Source organism: Scyliorhinus torazame, chromosome 7 (genome assembly GCF_047496885.1).
Source record: "Scyliorhinus torazame isolate Kashiwa2021f chromosome 7, sScyTor2.1, whole genome shotgun sequence".
Lineage (NCBI taxonomy): Eukaryota > Metazoa > Chordata > Chondrichthyes > Carcharhiniformes > Scyliorhinidae > Scyliorhinus > Scyliorhinus torazame.
Window position 1 is genome coordinate 57,524,963 of NC_092713.1, and position 17,154 is coordinate 57,542,116.

At 48.5% G+C, this 17,154-nt stretch overlaps 1 protein-coding gene across 6 annotated transcripts in view; it reads left to right on the plus strand.

Moving 5' to 3' along the window:
* The window catches only part of ccdc24 (coiled-coil domain containing 24), a 221,263-nt gene that overhangs the window by 128,398 nt on the left and 75,711 nt on the right, over positions 1-17,154 (plus strand). For 4 of the 6 annotated variants that reach the window (XM_072510750.1, XM_072510752.1, XM_072510749.1 and 1 more), the window contains 2 exons: positions 11,395-11,464; positions 13,677-13,791. In XM_072510750.1, coding sequence (XP_072366851.1) covers positions 11,395-11,464; positions 13,677-13,791 — 185 coding nt within the window. Of the gene's footprint in view, positions 1-11,394; positions 11,465-13,676; positions 13,833-17,154 lie in introns of all 6 variants that reach the window. The other 2 variants (XM_072510753.1, XM_072510755.1) reach the window with 2 other exon arrangements.

The window sequence follows — 17,154 nt, forward strand, 5'->3', positions numbered from 1 at the left end:
AACACTATAGGGTAGCTTACAATCATGTATATTTTGAGCTCAGTTTTACTTTTTACGATTGTTATCTTTTTCTTTGCTGATCACTCGCTAACGAGTATGATTGTCCATCTAAAAAACCCTGTGTCACTGGTCATGGGTTCTGTAGGTCCTTCTGGGTTGATGAACCTGATCCTGGAGCCACATCCCTGACTGCACACTTGGCAGGTGTTTCCGGGAGGTGGAAGTGGTCCTTGGTCTCTAGATTGCTGGTATTCCCTTCTCGGGTTCCTTTCCTGGACCTCTTGTCATGAATTCTCTTGAAGAATTGTGTCCCTTCAATCAGGAGACTGCAGTTGAGCAGGGAGACAGTGCGATGCATCTGCCAGATGATGGCACACCTGGCACCGCGTGGGTATGGGGGAGGACACCCACTACTGGTGGCCGTCAAGGTGATGGTCTCCCTGAACTTTAACGCAACGGGGTTGTTCCAGTCACCGAGTAGGGACCTGCCCGGCATCTCCCAGGCATCGGCGCACAGGTGCATCCATGCCATCACTGACACCCTGTATGGCCAGGCGGAGTGTTACATCGACTTCCCTGTGGGCCGCGCTCACCAGAATACCCGGGCAGCGGGGTTCGCTGCTATTGCCGGGATGCCCCAGGTCGAGGGGGTGATAGACGGGATACATGTCACCCTACGGCCACCGGTGGATAACAGGCCACTGTTCACAAACAGGAAGGGGTACCACTCCATGAGCATTCAGGTGGTGTGCGATCATCAGATGCACATTATGCACATCTGCGCCCGGTACCCGGGCAGTGTACGCGACTCTTTCATGCTGCCGAACTCGGTGATCCCTGACATGCTCGAGAGACACACACCCCACACCCCCAGGCTGTGGGGCTGGTTGCTGGGCGACGGGTTATCCATTGCGGTTGTGGCTGATGACGCCTATTGGGATATCACAGACCAAAGCGGAGATCCGCTACAATGATGCCCATACGGCGACCAGGGGTGTGGTCGAGTGGTGCTTTGGGGTGCTGAAGATGCGCTTCAGGTGCCTGGACCCTCTAGAGGGCCCCTCCAGTACGAGGCCAGGGGGGTCACCTACATCTTGGTGGTCTGCTGCGTCCTTCACAACATCACGCAGTAAAGGTGCAATGTGCTCGAGGAAGATGAGGAGGAAGGGCAGGCCTTGTCAGACGAATGGGATGGGGACAATGAGCGGGACATGGGGCCTGGCCAGGCACAGGAAGCCGCACAATGCCATCGCCAGCGCGCACAGGATGCCCGCATCGAGAACCATTTCACGATTGGGGGGGAAGGGTGGTCGCTGGCCAGGGGCATGGACACCACCATACCACACCCCCTCACCTCCCACACAAATAAACCCCCTCACCTTCTACGCCACTGAACACCCTCACCTCCCACACCACCAATCCACCCGCATTCACGCCCACTCCGTTACATATAGCTGCAGCCGTACAAGCTGGGGGCACTGGATTGGCAGTGACAGCGGGTCTGGTCCATGGGATGGAGGATGATGACAACCTGATCTGCAATGAACTCCATGCTCCATATCGTTAGACAATGTCTGACTCATGCCCACAGAGGCACCTTCCACCTGGGTGATCCCTGCATGCGAGCTGGCCAGTCCATCATACGGCCCTGTCGAATCGCTGGGGAGGGGTTGCAGGGGACGGTCGGCGCGGGGGTGGGGAGGTGGGGGCTACACGGTTCACCCACTGGGCCTCACTTGTCCTCCACTCCCACTGGCCACCACTGACCACCCCACCCCCACACCTGTCAGACGGAGCACCAAGGCAGGTTTGAACGGTATGAACATGTGTTTATTGTGAACAGATTATAGAGAGTCTGTGCCCTAGCCCCTATAACTAAACTGTGCCCTACACCCGTGCCAATTTATGTGGTGCCTAACTTTCTGGTCTTATGGGCCCTAACCTTACGCCGAGATGGTTCTCCAGACGGTACAGCAGGAGTGGACGCAGCCTGCTGTGACCCTTGCCCTGCGCCAAGGGTATGTCTCCTGAGGCAGCCTGGCCTGGATGGGGCCGGCTGCTCCTCAGGCATCCTGGATGGCGTGGTGCCGCCCTGCTGCCCGCTGCCCACCAGATGCACCAGCGACAGATGAGGGGGGGGGGGGTGAGTCCAAAGTGCTATGGTATTCCAGCCCCTCCCCTGCGAGAGCCACCGGCACGGGCTCCAGCACTTCCTCCTCCCTTGGGGTGCCTGGTGGCCCCTGGGCTACTCCGTGGGACTGGGGTACGAGTGGAGCCATCCCATGAGGCCCCCTTCCACTTGGCGCTGCCAGTCCTGGAGGCCCTCTCTGGTATCGACAAGGGTCTGAACATTCGCGCCCATGGAGCACAGGGAGTGGCCTGTCTCTGTCTGGGACTGTGCCACATTACTCCGCGACTGTGCCACCACCCTGAGGGTCTGTGTCACAGCAGCCAGTGAATGGGTCGCATCACTCATGGTGTGCGCCATGACCCCCAGGGTGTGGGCCACATCAGCCAGTGAGTCGGCCACGTCCCTCTGGGACTGGGTCACTTCTCTCTGTGTCTGTGCCACACCGGCCTGCACCAGGGCAATGCCACTGACGCTCTCAGCAATGGCCTGCTGTGACTGTGCCACGCTGAGGAGCCCCGATGCAATCTCCAGCTGGCTCTGGCACATGGTTGCCCGTGAGAGGGCAACCTCTTCCTGGCCCTCGGCCCCTGCCTGCACTGAATGCTCCAGGCCTTGCACATTCTGACCCATATCCGACACCGTCGCCCCCATTGCTTCCACCGCAGACGCCACCCATGCGGTTTCGGCCTGGGTGCCACACATGACCGGCACCACCACCAGCTGGTTCCTGGGGCCGGGCTGTCCTCCTATCGTCTGGCCCCTCGGCTGCCCCTACCTCCACCTGCTGTACCGGACCGACTGTGTGGTGTGCACCAGATAGTGTCCCAGGAACCTCTTCACTAATGTGTCCAACCAAGATGATAGTCTCTGAGATGGTAGAGGGTGTTGGAGACAGCTGTGACGGAAAGTCAGTGTCCTCTGACCCGAACTCCAGGGTCACCTGAGTCTCGGGCAGAGGGCTTGTGTCCTGGTTGCTCTCTCCATCGCTGCTCTGCCATCCGGGGTGCACCGGCTCTGGCAGTGGCTGGGGGTGGGGGCCTCGGATGGGCTGGGCCCATCTCCGGCAGGTCTTGTAAGACACAAGACGGCATGTATGGTTAGACAGCCGGACGGCCGTGAGGGTGAGGTGGTGAGGTCTGAGGTGAGGGGGTGAGAGGGTTTGGGGGTGGCACATATGTGTCATGAGGATCCGCAACTAGGCAGGGGGTCTCACTTTGTCGCGCGCCAACGATCTTCACCTCGGCGACCTCCCTCTCCTCCGGGCCGCCGACCACGTCCAGTGCCCTCTGCTCGGGCATGGTGCGGGGACGCAGGTCTGGTGGTCCCCCTACAGTCTTCTCCCGTTCCCAGCGGTTGTGCCCGGCCTTCTCCTGGGGGTGGGGGGCAAACACAAACAACGACACTGTTGGACAGTCCGGCGCATGCAGCCCAGGGGTTGGGTCGCAGATTGCATCAGTGGCCAGGGCACACAGCCATTGCGGCTGGCATGGGCGCTGGCATTTGGGGCATGGTGGGGCGTCCGGCCATATCCGGGGGCGTGGGGGGGGGGGGTCCGGGTCACGTGTCACGTGTGTGGGGGGTTGGGGGGTTAACGTCAGCGGCACAGCGCAGCCTACTCACCCTGGCCGCCCTGAGGAGGTTCTGCAGTTTTTTCCTGCACAGGATGCCAGTCCGGATGACTTCACGAACGGTACTGACGACGACTGCCACCTCCGCCCAGGCATGGCGAACGGCAGCACCTTAGGACCTTCCTCCCGAGCCGGGGTACAGCACCATCCGCCTCTCCTCCACAGCATCCAGGAGGGTCTCCAGCTCAGCGTCACGGAAACGCAGCACTGCTCTCTTTCCAGCCATATTGGCTGCGACGCTTGTGTGTGTGGGGGAGGGGGGGAGAGAAGTGCGGCTGCAGCTGTGTGGCAATCACGGAACCGGCGAATCCGACGCTGTTCCATGTGCAAAGTGTGGCGGTTACCTGACGCCCTGCTAGCACCTTTGGAATGGCTGAATACTTTCACCTGTCGCGCCTGCCGTTGTGAAACTTCACAGTTTTCACGATGGGGTCAGCACTTACCCTCAGAGACAGAGAATCCAGCCCCTTGTTTCAGTTGAGGCCCTATCAGTGCTCTATGAAGATCCATCATAACTTCCTTGCTTTTGTGTGCGAGGCCTGTATCCAATTTTAGCTGCTTTCCCTACCTGCCCTGCCACCTTCAATGATCTGTGCACTTACACCCCAATTGTTCTTGCACCTGATTTAGAATTGTATCCTTTTATTTTATATTGCCTGTCCTCGTTCTTCCCACCAAAAATGTATCACTATACACCCCTCTGCACTAAACTTCATCTGCCATGTGCATACCCATGCCACCAGCCTGCTTATATCCTCTTGAAATCCATAAATGGTCTTCCTCGCGGTTCACAAAATTTCCAAACAATCTGCAAATATTTTAAGTGAGCCCTGTGCAACCAAGTCAAGTCATAGAGGATATTTTGGACCTGTTAGTTTTATATTTCCGACCGAGATGGCAGTCATTAAGTTGTGTCACAATCTGACAATAAGACCAGCCGTGGATGTTGAATAGGAATCGCTCTTATTATTTGAACTAGCAACTCCAGCAATATGTTAATACATCTTGTGTGTATATAGCTTGGATAATTAATGTTGTTGGCAAGGTTCTCCAATGTTCTTCCGTCATAACACAGGAAGCTTTTCCCAAATGGAAAGATTCTTCTGATTCTTCAACAGATGCCAAGCCCATCTCTTGCTGTACGCAACTAAACATTTTTTTTCCTTCAGCAATGGATTTTAGAGGTTTTCAATCCCACCAATTGATGTACGGGTTGAGTATACCTACTTTGAAATTCGAAAAACGCTGAAATCCGCACTTTTTTTCGAGCGCCGAAATCCTGTTTCCAGTAAAAAGTGACATGGTGTTCACCCGGAATCCGCTAGCTACGTGACGCTTCACAACTCCAAGCCCTCAGTGTCGGCTGTTCCTAGCACTGTATCCCGTTCCTGTGGCCGAACACACGTGCGTGTGTGTATGCTTCCAATTGACGGCACGAGTTTGTTGCACTGAAAGAGTTGAACCCGGTACCTGATTCCCTGTCGGGAGCGAAGCCGTGGAACCCCCGTCAGACACAGCACCGAGTGGCGACTCCAAGCAGTGTCCGAGGGTCTTTGCAGCTTGCTATTCCAAAATTCGAAAAGTTCCAGAATCCTATACACTCTCGGCCCCAAGCATATTGAATAAGGGATACTTAACCTGTAGTAGGTAATATTCCAATTTGAATTCCAACTTCGGCACGCTCTCGGAGTTCCCCGATGACTGGCCAGCATCAGCACCGCCATCGGTGCCACCTGCACCACCTCCCCGATGACTGGCCAGCACCAACTTCATCGCCACCGTTACGCCGCTCCCAACGAAGCACCAAAGCACCTGACCGGCTGAACCTTTGACGGACTCCGGACCGTCAACATGGACTTTTGTTTTTCCTACCACTGTACATAATTGCACTAATTGTATATAGTTTCACGTCAACCCCGCCGGACTCATTTTTAACAAGGGGTGAATGTGGTGAGCCACTGTATTAGGAGATGTAAGGTAGGACCTGCACTACAGGTTCGCCGGTAAATCCTGCCGGCTGGCTCCGCCCACGGAGAACTGTATCAATATGCATGACCCCCAGTGCCCTGCCATTTCGCCAGCTGCAGCAGGAGGCCACGCATCTGACTGTAATAAAGTCACAGTTGTACCCAACTTTAGTCTTTGTGAAATTGATCGTGCATCATCCCCCAAGCTGCTCAAACCTGTAATATTGCCGTGTGGAATTGAACCCAGGCGGTCGACCATTTTACCATAAAGCAGGTAGCATCAAAATGAGCTCATCCAGGTAAATTGTTTGGCTCTCACCCACACTGTGAACTATTGGAATATTAGAATTTCTGTAATTGTGTCTTCAAGACAAATTCACCTCAACATGCCTTTTCCCATTGTGGAAGTCCTTGCTTCTGGAAAAAGGTAACATCCTGCAACAGTCATCCTGCTACCCTCTGAAGGAATACGCCATTCGACGTTTGATTCAGGACCAAGAGAAAATCAAAATTCTTTTTTATCGTGGGCTTGCCCTGGATTCCTTTCTTTCCCCCTTACTCTTTAATTGGATTGGTTTGGATTTGTTTATTGTCACGTGTACCGAGATACAGTGAAAAGTATTTTTCTTCGAGCAGCTCAACAGATCATTTAGGACATGAAAAGAAAAGAAAATACATAATAGGGCAACACAAGATACACACTGTTAATACATAGACATCGGCACCGGGTGAAGCAAAAAAGAGAAAGGTACGTGATAGTGTTCGTATTAGAATTACATTTTAAGAGATTAGTACGGTTATAGGAGATGTAAAAAGAGGATCTGGTTGGGAGAGCACGCAGAGAGTCGCCACGCTCCGGCGCCATCTTGTTTGCCTGTAGTGTAGTGAATTGTAATTGTATGAGTGCAAAAGGAGGCGACCTTGCAAAACTCCTTTCCCGTGTTTTGTGTCTGTGTAGAATACACCAACCCTTTTATTTTATTTTGAGTTTGCTGTGGGATTATTAATAAAGGTTTGGAACACTCCAAATTGAAAGGTTAGAGAAAATATGCTGCTGCTTATAATAGGGAAATGAGAAATAAAAAAACACCTTTCTGTTTGTGAATGGGTAATGAGAGGCAAAATCGGGGCTATTTAAATTAATCCGACTCCTGACCATAATCGTAAACTAAAAATCTTGTTTTTGTTGTCTGGATAAATCTGATAGGGCCTTGTAGTATAATCCAGATCGACTTTCACAAATATTGTAGCTTGCTTGGTACAACACAACTTAAAGAAAGGAAGGTTTTTGCGATCCAATACTGAGGTAATGATGATAAGGAAGGGATAGAAGAACTTCTCTCCCCACCCCACATAATGGGGGAAGGTGCAGAGGAAGGAGTGGGACACATGGAACACGGTCACCAGCAGCCAGAGAAAGAGAAAGACAACTGATAGCTTCACGCTTTCAATAAAATATTGACTCCCCCAAAAATATCACCAAGTCTGCATTCTATCTCCTTGCCCCTTTACAAAGTCCATTGCAATCCAGGACTTGTGCCATTCCATGTTCTTTTGTAGGATAAATGTCAACGTTTCCCCTGGCATCATCCAAACTCCCAAAAGTTCAAAGCATATTCATAATCAGCTCAGAACTAATATGTTTTAAGAAGTTTTAAGACTTCTGGTATCTGCGTGAGTTTCCTTCGGGTGCTCTGGTTTCCTCCCATAGCACAGGTTAGGCGGATTGGCCATGCTAAATTGCCCTTTTGTTTCAAAGATGTGCAGGTTAGGTGGCGTTATGGAGTTATGGGGATAGGGTGGGGGAGTGGGCTTAGGTGGAGTGTTCTTTCAGAGGGTCAGTGCAGACTTGATGGGCCCTTAGCGGTTCTATGTACAAGCCATGTTGACAGAATGACGTGCCATAAATTGCACTAAGTCTGCCCACAACTACTTATTAACATGTTGCAATGTCACTTCCAATCATGTTATTTTCCACAGCCTGCTATATATTCCCTATATATGATGTACGCAGACTTAGGTCAGAACTTTCTGGCAGTTCACGCCGGCAGGATCTTCCGGTTCCGTCGATGGTGCACCTCCATTGCGGGTTTCCCGGCAACAAAAGGAGCATTCAACAGGCAACCCACATGACAACAGTGGACCAGATGATCCCGCCGCTGGCCAATGGTGGGCTACCTCCGCTACCGCGATTGCGTGGAAAACCCTACTCTTAGTCATAGAATTGTACAGCATAGAAAAGGCCCTTTGGTCAATCGTGTCTGCGCCAGTTAAAAATAGCCACCTAACCATTCTAATCCCATTTTCCAGCACTTGGCCCATAGCCTTGTGTGCCCTGAGATCGCAAGTGCACATCTAAATACTTCTTAAATGAGTGTCTCTGCCTCCTCCACCCTTTTAGGCAGTGAATTCCAAACTCCTACTGCCCTCTGGATAAAAAGGTTTTTCCTCACATCCTCCCTAAACCTCCTGCCACTTACCTGTTTTAAATTATGTTGCATTTTCTGATGCGTGGCTATGGGTGAGCTTTTTATATGGAGAGTGAAAAGAGATCATTAAAGACATTAATACTTGTCCCATATGATGTACTTTAATCTTGGATGAAGTCTCCTTGAATATGAACAGAAGCTACTGGAGGAGTAATTTAGAGAGAATGGTTGTTTGAATCAGGTGTTTTGAAAAGTTGCCATTTGCACTAATGAGTATCCCTCACTCCCAAGCACAGAGAGAGAGAGAGAAAGAAGTATAAAAAATAAGGAACTGAATGAAGGCAATTAGAAATGAAAAATATATTGATTGCCACCATATCTAGAGTTACCATAGCTATCCTTGTTCAGTCATTGAACTCCTACTGACACCCCCAAAGCTATGTCAAGTTGCGACTACTTCCATCTCATAGAGCTCAATGGCATTGTGGTGAATGGTGGGCAGGGCAATGTAAAACAGAAATGGAGTTAGTACTGCTGCCTCACGCCAGGGACCCAGGTTCAATGCCGATCTTGGGTGACTGTGTGGAGTTTGCACTTCCTCCCCGTGTCTGCGGGGGTTTCCTCCGGGTGCTCCGGTTTCCTCCCACAGTCCAAAGATGTGCAGGTGAGGTGGACTGGCCTTGGTAAATTGCCCCTGGGTGTCCAAAGAGATGTGCAGGTTAGGTGGATTTACAGGGATAGGGCGGGTGAGTGGGCTGAGGTAGGGAGCTCTTTCACAGGATCAGTGCTGACTTGATGGGCCGAATGGCTTCCTTCTGCACTGTAGATATTCTATTCTATGGAAACCACTCAATTGGAGTGGATTTAAGTGTTCCTGACACTATCTTGTTGGTGGTGTTTAGCTGAACATCAGCAATCTTTGTGTCTGGGCTGCATGACCAGGAGGCAGAACAATATTCTGCAGCAAAGAATGGGTAATTGTTGCAAAGTAAAATGTTCTGATTGGGCACCTCTATGATATTCCAGCGAGGTTCTAGATCAGCTTGGCCCTGTATTTCGCTTCCTGGCCATTGTTGATTTGCAATGGTGGATCAGTGAGGGTTCAGTATTTTGAAGTTCACTCGACTGCTGTGAAACTACTACACTAGCGCAGCAATATCTTTTGCATGAGAATCATGCAGAAAATTTACAAATAAAAACGGAGGACTGGGGAGAGGGTGTGGCAGGAGGAAAATAAAAAGATTTCATTTGTTTTGTCAGGGAGCATGTAACATAAGTCATCAAATCTGGAGATCTGAGGCAATTCGTCAGTCAAACTCAGAACGACGCAATTAACCATTTATTAAAGATTCTGGTCATTTAAGAAAATTGATGGGAAATTCCTTAGTGATGGATAACCTCCACCCCCTCCACCCGCCAGTACAAAGTTATGCCAAGTGACATTTTTCTCATGAATTAAAAATCAACCAACTTTTACAATCATACATGTCGCTAAGAAAAAGAAACAAGGTTTTGAGGGGGAAATAACATATTTTTTGGGGGGAAAATGTTGTGAGGATAAAGCAAGGAAAATATATGGTAAATAATTGCAAGAAAAACAAAAAAGCATTTGACTCTTAAGGGTTTTGTCAAGTAATAGGTAAACAGCTATAAACCTGCGTGATTTATGAATGACATTATTTTACTGTGTATCAGTAAATACCATAAACCACACTCCAGTTATTGATTTTTTGTTTCCCAATTAAGGGGCAATTTAGTGTGGCCAATCCACCTACCCTGCACATCTTTGGATTTTGGGGGTGAGACCCATACAGACACGGGGAGAATATTCAAACTCCACACAGACAGTGACCGGGGACCGGGATCAAACCCAGGTCCTCGGCGCCGTGAGGCAGCATTGTTGACCACTGTGCCACCGTGCCGCCGCAGTTATTGAATTGTAGATCTACTTGATATGAAAAAATGTGCCCCTGTACTTTTACAGTCCGTGTTTATCCTATTCATGCTCTCCCTGCCTCTGTTATTTTGTGCGTGTCAGAACAATCCTTCCTCAATCAGTAGCAGACGATAGCAAATTAATAGGGTATAAATTTGTCTTGGATGTTAGCACAATAATAATCTTTATTAGTGTCACAAGTAGGCTTACATTAACACTGCAATGAAGGTACTGTGAAAATTCCCTAGCCGCCACACTCCGCCGCCTGTTCGAGTACACTGAGGAGAATTCAGAATATTCAATTCACCTAACAAGCACGTCTTTTGGGACTTGTGGGAGGAAACCGGAGCACCTGGAGGAAACCCATGCAGACATGGGAAGAACGTGCAGACTCTGCACAGACAGTGAACCAAGCAGGGAATCGAACCTCGGTCCCTGGCGCTGTGAAGCAGCAGTGCTAACCACTGCTACCCAAACAGACAGTGGAAGACATTTGATGAACACTAATCCTGGTTAAAATAAGTAATTCCTGTGTTCAATTTACCTTAAGAATTGGTCTGAAGAACCCTCCCCCTGAAGGGACGAAAGGATAAGGTAATGTCAAAAACGGGGGTTGGGGAGGGGAGGGTCTCGGAGATGTACAAAGATTTGATGGAGTGGGAAGGGGTCCCAATTGGGGAGGTGAAGAGTAAGTGGGAGGAAGAGTTGGGAGGGGAGCTGGAAGTCGGACTATGGGAAAAGGCCTTGAAGAGAGGCAATTCATCCTCGTCGTGTGCCAGGTTTAGCCTGATCCAATTCAAGGTGGTTTATAAGACCCACATGAAGGTAGCACGGATGAGTAGGTTTTTCGAGGAAGTGGAGAACAGGTGCTGACGCTGAGGGGGAAGCCCGGTGAATCATGTGCATATGTTCTGGGCATGTCCGAAGTTGAGGGGATTCTGGCAGGGATTTGCAGACATCATGTCAGAGGTCCTGGAAGGGAGGGTGACTCCGAGTCCAGAATTGACAATATTTGGGGTATCGGAACATCCGGGGGCTTCAGGAATTCCTGTACGAGTCCACTCTGACGTCAATCATGAATACTGAACAAATGTAGAAGGAAGATCAATGTCTATGATGACATGAAATAAGGAGGAAACCGCATAATTGAGAAATACATAAAAACACAATTTTAGAACACATGTTAAAATGAAATCAAATTTAGTATCAAAGGTTTATTTTTACTGTAGAATTGGAAAACCAGATATTCTTTGTTAAAGAATGATAATCATGGGATTCTAATCCTTCTTTATGCCATTTGTAGGAGTGCATAGAAGAAGAGCATAATTACAGCTTGAACCTTACAACGCAAAGTGCAGTTCCATCAATTGCAGGTACATTCTATTTTGCTGTTTGGGTACTGAGTTCTATGTTGTACTTGTAAACAACCAATTTTTGGCAATAAAATCCCCTGCAGTATAGTATATTGAAAATGATAGTAAGGGCAGCACGGTGGCGCAGTGGGTTAGCACTGCGGCCTCACGGCACCGAGGTCCCAGGTTCGATCACGGCTCTGGGTCACTGTCCGTGTGGAGTTTGCACATTCTCCCCGTGTTTGCATGGGTTTCGCCCCCAGAATCCAAAAATGTGCAAGCTAGGTAGATTGGCCATGCTAAATTTCCCCTTAATTGGAAAAATGAATTGGGTACTCGACATTTAAAAAAAAAAAGAAAATGATAGTATATGTGCAAAGATTAGCATACAATGAAATGGTGAGGATATTCTACAAACTGTATGTTTAAAGAAGGCATTAAAATAGTAGTCCCTCTTCATGATTTTTACACCTCTAGCTTCTATAAATTTATAAACTATGAACAATTGTTGAAAATTTCTGTGTTTTAATATGATTATCCCCTTTAGCGGGTCGTGGGTGCCTGGAACTTGCTGCCGGAGAAGGTGGTGAAAGCAGGGACGATAGTGACGTTTAAGGGGCATCTTGACAAATACATGAATAGGATGGGAATAGAGGGATACGGACCCCAGAAGTGTAGAAGATTTTAGTTTAGACTGGGAGCATGGTCGGCGGAGGCTTGGAGGGCCGAAGGGCCTGTTCCTGTGCTGTACTTTTCTTTGATCTTTGTTATATGTTCCCATCTTTAACACTGTCAGAACATTGCACTATTAGAAAGAAGACAAGAATCAAAATACAGACAATTATTCAATGGCTAATGATTCTCCTTTTTAGTTTCACACACTCAAAACCACACAGAAAATTAATGCAGAAGCAGCCAAGATTAGTAGAAAATCAGATAATCGAACTAGGGACTGCAGTGTGTAGGTCAGAAGAACTTGTAGTTTTGTCTATCCAGGTCCAACTTTTCTTGCCCTGTTATATTAATATTTATGATAAATTATAAAAGAATTATGATGGCTTGAATAATTTCCATCTTTAAATCGATAAATATCATAACAGTAGCTAACTTTGCCTCAAGTAAATGCTAAAACCATGTTATCATTACTTGGTACATACTGACACTCATCTCCACCTATGTCTGTTATGTCTAAACCAGAGTTGAAATACGAGGTAAGTATTTTCTTTCTTCCTCCTCCTCTAAGTTCTCAGTAAGAAGTCTTACAACACCAGGTTAAAGTCCAACAGGTTTGTTTCGATGTCACTAGCTTTCGGAGTGCTGCTCCTTCCTCAGGTGAATGAAGAGGTATGTTCCAGAAACATATAGATAGACAGATTCAAAGATGCCAGACAATGCTTGGAATGCAAGCATTAGCAGGTGATTAAATCTTTACAGATCCAGAGATGGGGTAACCCCAGGTTAAAGAGGTGTGAATTGTGTCAAGCCAAGACAGTTGGTAGGATTTCGCAGACCAGATGGTGGGGCATGAATGTAGTGCGACATGAATCCCAGGTCCCGGTTGAGGCCGCACTCGTGTGCGGAACTCGGCTATAAGCTTCTGCTCGGCGATTCTGCGTTGTCGCGCGTCCTGAAGGCCGCCTTGGAGAACGCTTACCCAGAGATCAGAGGCTGAATGCCCTTGACTGCTGAAGTGTTCCCCCGACTGGAAGGGACCATTCCTGCCTGGTGATTGTTGCACGATGGCCGTTTCATTCGTTGTCACAGCGTCTGCATAGTCTCGCCAATGTACCAAGCTTCGGGACATCCTTTCCTGCAGTGTATGAGGTAGACAACGTTGGCCGAGTCGCACGAGTATGTACCGCGTACCTGGTGGGTGGTGTTCTCACGTGTAATGATGGTATCCATATCGATGATCTGGCACGTCTTGCAGAGATTGCCATGGCAGGGTTGTGTGGTGCCGTGGTCACTGTTCTGAAGGCTGGGAAGTTTGCTGCAAACAATGGTTTGTTTGAGGTTGCGTGGTTGTTTGAAGGCAAGTAGTGGGGGTGTGGGGATGACCTTGGCAAGATGTTCATCTTCATCGATGACGTGTTGAAGGCTGTGAAGAAGATGTCGTAGTTTCTCCGCTCCGGGAAAGGTCTCGTCATTCCTCTCATGTGACTCATACCCACATTTTTGAGAGGGAGCAATAGATGCTTCTGAATGTGCTTAAAGCTTTTGTTTTGATCCTCAGAACTGAAAGACGAACGGAAAATTCTAGAACGGGATCTGCAGTTGGCACCATCAATAGAAAGTCTACTCCAGGTTCCCAAACCACCTAGGTGCAGATCCTCGCAGAGATCCTGCAGGTAACATATATTCAGAGCACAGTTTCTTCCTCAGATCATAGGTGAGCAGGGGGAGGCTCTGATACTTTCTAGCTACATTGCTCTGCCTGTCTCAATGCTGTGTTCAGCTGATGATATCCTCAATTTGTTGATGGAAGTTTTTCTCAGTATTATTCTAGCAGCAGAGTAAAATGTCAGAGACCCCAGTACTGGAAAATCTCTCGTATCAATCAAAATAAATGTGAACTGTTCCAAAGTGCCTGGAAAAACAACCATATCCAATTTTTAAATGGCTTTGACAATCCTCATTTCTGTTTAAATGACTGACAGTTTTGAACTAAACTCTAGAATAACCCTTAAAGCAAAAGCTGTACCCTCACATCTATCAAAGTAACATGTTGATAGGTGTTTTAATTCAAGAGTCAGTAAATAGCATGAGCTTCATGAGTGCTGCTGTCGCTGCAGTCATCCAGGTGAGTAGAAGGTTTTCTGTCAATAATTGGCATGAACATTTTAAATGGTTGGCCCTTTTAGGAGTTTACAGTGAACTACATCTAGCCATGCTGTTAAGGTTGATCCAGTTAAGCTTAGCCAATGGCAAACCCCAACACACATAGCATAAATGTTACCTACTACTTGTCAAACCAAGCTTGAGTTGACCTGGAGTACATCACTATCAGAGGAATTGTGAACAAAGCTGAACACTGTATAATTGTCATTGGCGAATAGTCCCACTCCTCATAATTGAGGCAGTGTCGCAGATGAAATAGTGATAGTTAGCCTGCAGTTACTTCACAGCAGATCTCCTGCAACAATGACCTGTAATGATCAGCCTCTGGCAACCATGACTGTCTTACTTAATGTCAGTATAACTTCAGCTATTGGAGAGTGTTCTGATTTGCTCCAATAGCCTCATTCTTCTTGAAAGGGCTACTAAGTTCCATACTCTTTTTTTTATTATTGTTTCACGGGATGTGGGTGTCACTGGCTAGGCCAGCATCAATTAACCATCCCTAATTGCGCTTGAAAGGTGGTGGTGAGTTGCCTTCTAGCACCGCTGCAACCCAAGTGGTGTAGATACACCCCCAGTGCTGTTAGGGATGGAGTTCCAGGATATTGACCGAGCGACAGTGAAGGAACGGCGATCTATTTCCAAGTCAGGATATTGTGTGTGACTTGGAGGGGAACTTACTGGTGTTGGTGTTCCCATGCATTTGCTTCCCTTGTCCTTAGAGTCATAGAGTCATACAACACAGAGAGAGGCCCTTTGGCCCATCATGTCTGCACTGGCCATCAAGCACCTAACCATTCTAATCTAATTTTCCAACTCTTGGTCCAAATGGCTTGTATGCTATGGCATTTCAGGTGCTCATCTAAATGTTTCTTAAATGATGCGAAGGTTCCTGCCTCTACCATCCTTTCAGATAGTACGTTCGAGATTCCCACCACCCTCTGGGTGAAAACGTTTTCCTTAAATCCCCTCTAAAGCTCCTTCCTATTATCTTAAATCTATGCCCCTGGTTAGTGACCCCTCGACTAAGAGGGAACGTTTCTTCCTATCTACCCCACCTACGTCCTTCATAATTTTGTACACCTCAATGTCCCCCCTCAACCTTCTCTGCTCCCAGGAGCGCAATCCCAGAATAACCAGCCTCTCTTCATAGCTGAAACGCTCCAATCCAGGCAACATCCTGGTGAATCTCCCCTGCATCCTTTCTAGCGTCATCCTTCCTTTAGAATGGCAACCAGAACTTCACACAGTACTCCACCTGTGGTCTAACGCATGGTTTATGCAGCTCCATCATAACCTCCCTGCTCTTATATACTCTGTGCCTCAGCTAATACAGGCAAGTATCCTATATGCCTTTTTAACCACCTTATCTACCTGTCCTGTTGCCTTCAGGGACCTTTGGACATGCACTCCAAGTCCCTTTGGTCCTCTGTATTTCCTAGGGTCCAACCATTCATTTTAATACTTTTCAGGGTCAAATTCCATTTGCCACTGTTCTGCTCATCTGACCAGCCCATCTATATCGTCCTGTAATTTTTTTTTTTTTAATATTTCTTTATTCTCCTTTTTCACATTTTCTCCCAAATTTACACCCACCAACAATAAACAATAATCAGTAACAAATATGACAATCCCCATATCAATAACAACAATCCCATCCTCCCACCAAACCCCAAACAGTAGTCCGCATGTTCACATAAACAAATGACAAAAAGGAATCAGGAATCACCCATAGTCACCATCAACACACACTGCTCCCCTCCCTCCCAACCCTCCCCCCCCCCCCCCCCCCCCCCCCCCCCAAACTAATGTTCGATGTTATCCAGTTCTTGAAAGTGCATGATGAATAATGCCCATGAATTTTGGTACCCCTCCATCCTTCCCCTCAGTTCAAACTTAACCTTCTCAAGAGTCAAGAATTCCAACAGGTCCCCCCGCCACGCCAGGGCACAGGGTGGAGAGGCTGCCCTCCAACCCATCAGGATCCACCTTCGGGCGGTCAACGAGGCGAAGGCTACAACATCTGCCTCCGCACCCGTTTCCAACCCTGGCTGGTCCGACACTTCGAATATGGCCTCCCGGGGGCCAGGGACCAATTTCACGTGCACCACTTCAGAAATTACTCTAAAAACCTCCTTTCAGTAATCCTCTAGCTTTGGACAGGACCAAAACATATGAACGTGATTAGCGGGGGGCCCCCGCCCGTTCACACACATCTTCTACTCCTTCAAAGAATCGGCTCATCCTCGCCCTCGTGAGGTGTGCTCTGTATACCACCTTCAGCTGTATCAGCCCCAACCTCGCGCACGAGGTGGAGGCATTCACTCTCCGGAGCACCTCACACCAGAACCCCTCCTCCATATCCTCTCCCAACTCTTCCTCCCACTTTGCTTTGATCCCTTCCAGTGGTGCCTTCTCCTCTTCCGAAATAGCTCCGTAGACCGCTGACACTACCCCCTTCTCCAGTCCCCCTGTCGTCAGCACCTCCTCCAGCAATATGGAGGCCAGCTCCTCCAGGAAGTTCTGTATCTCCTTTCTGGCAAAATCTCGAACCTGCATGTATCTAAACATTTCCCCCTGCTCCAGCCCATACTTCGCTTCCAGCTCCTTCAATCCTGCAAACCGACCCCTAAGAAACAAATCTTTCAGTGTCTTAATCCTCTTCTCCTCCCATTTCTAAAAATTTCCATCCCACCTCCCTGACTCAAATCTGTGGTTCCCCCGAATCGGCATTTCGCTTGACCCTGCCCCCAACCCGAAGTGTTGGCAAAACTGCCTCCAAATTCTCAATGAAGCTATTATTACCGGACTCCCTGAGTACTTCCCCGGGCTATCGGGAGCGGCTATCGTCATGTGAGTTCTCCCAGTGAGCC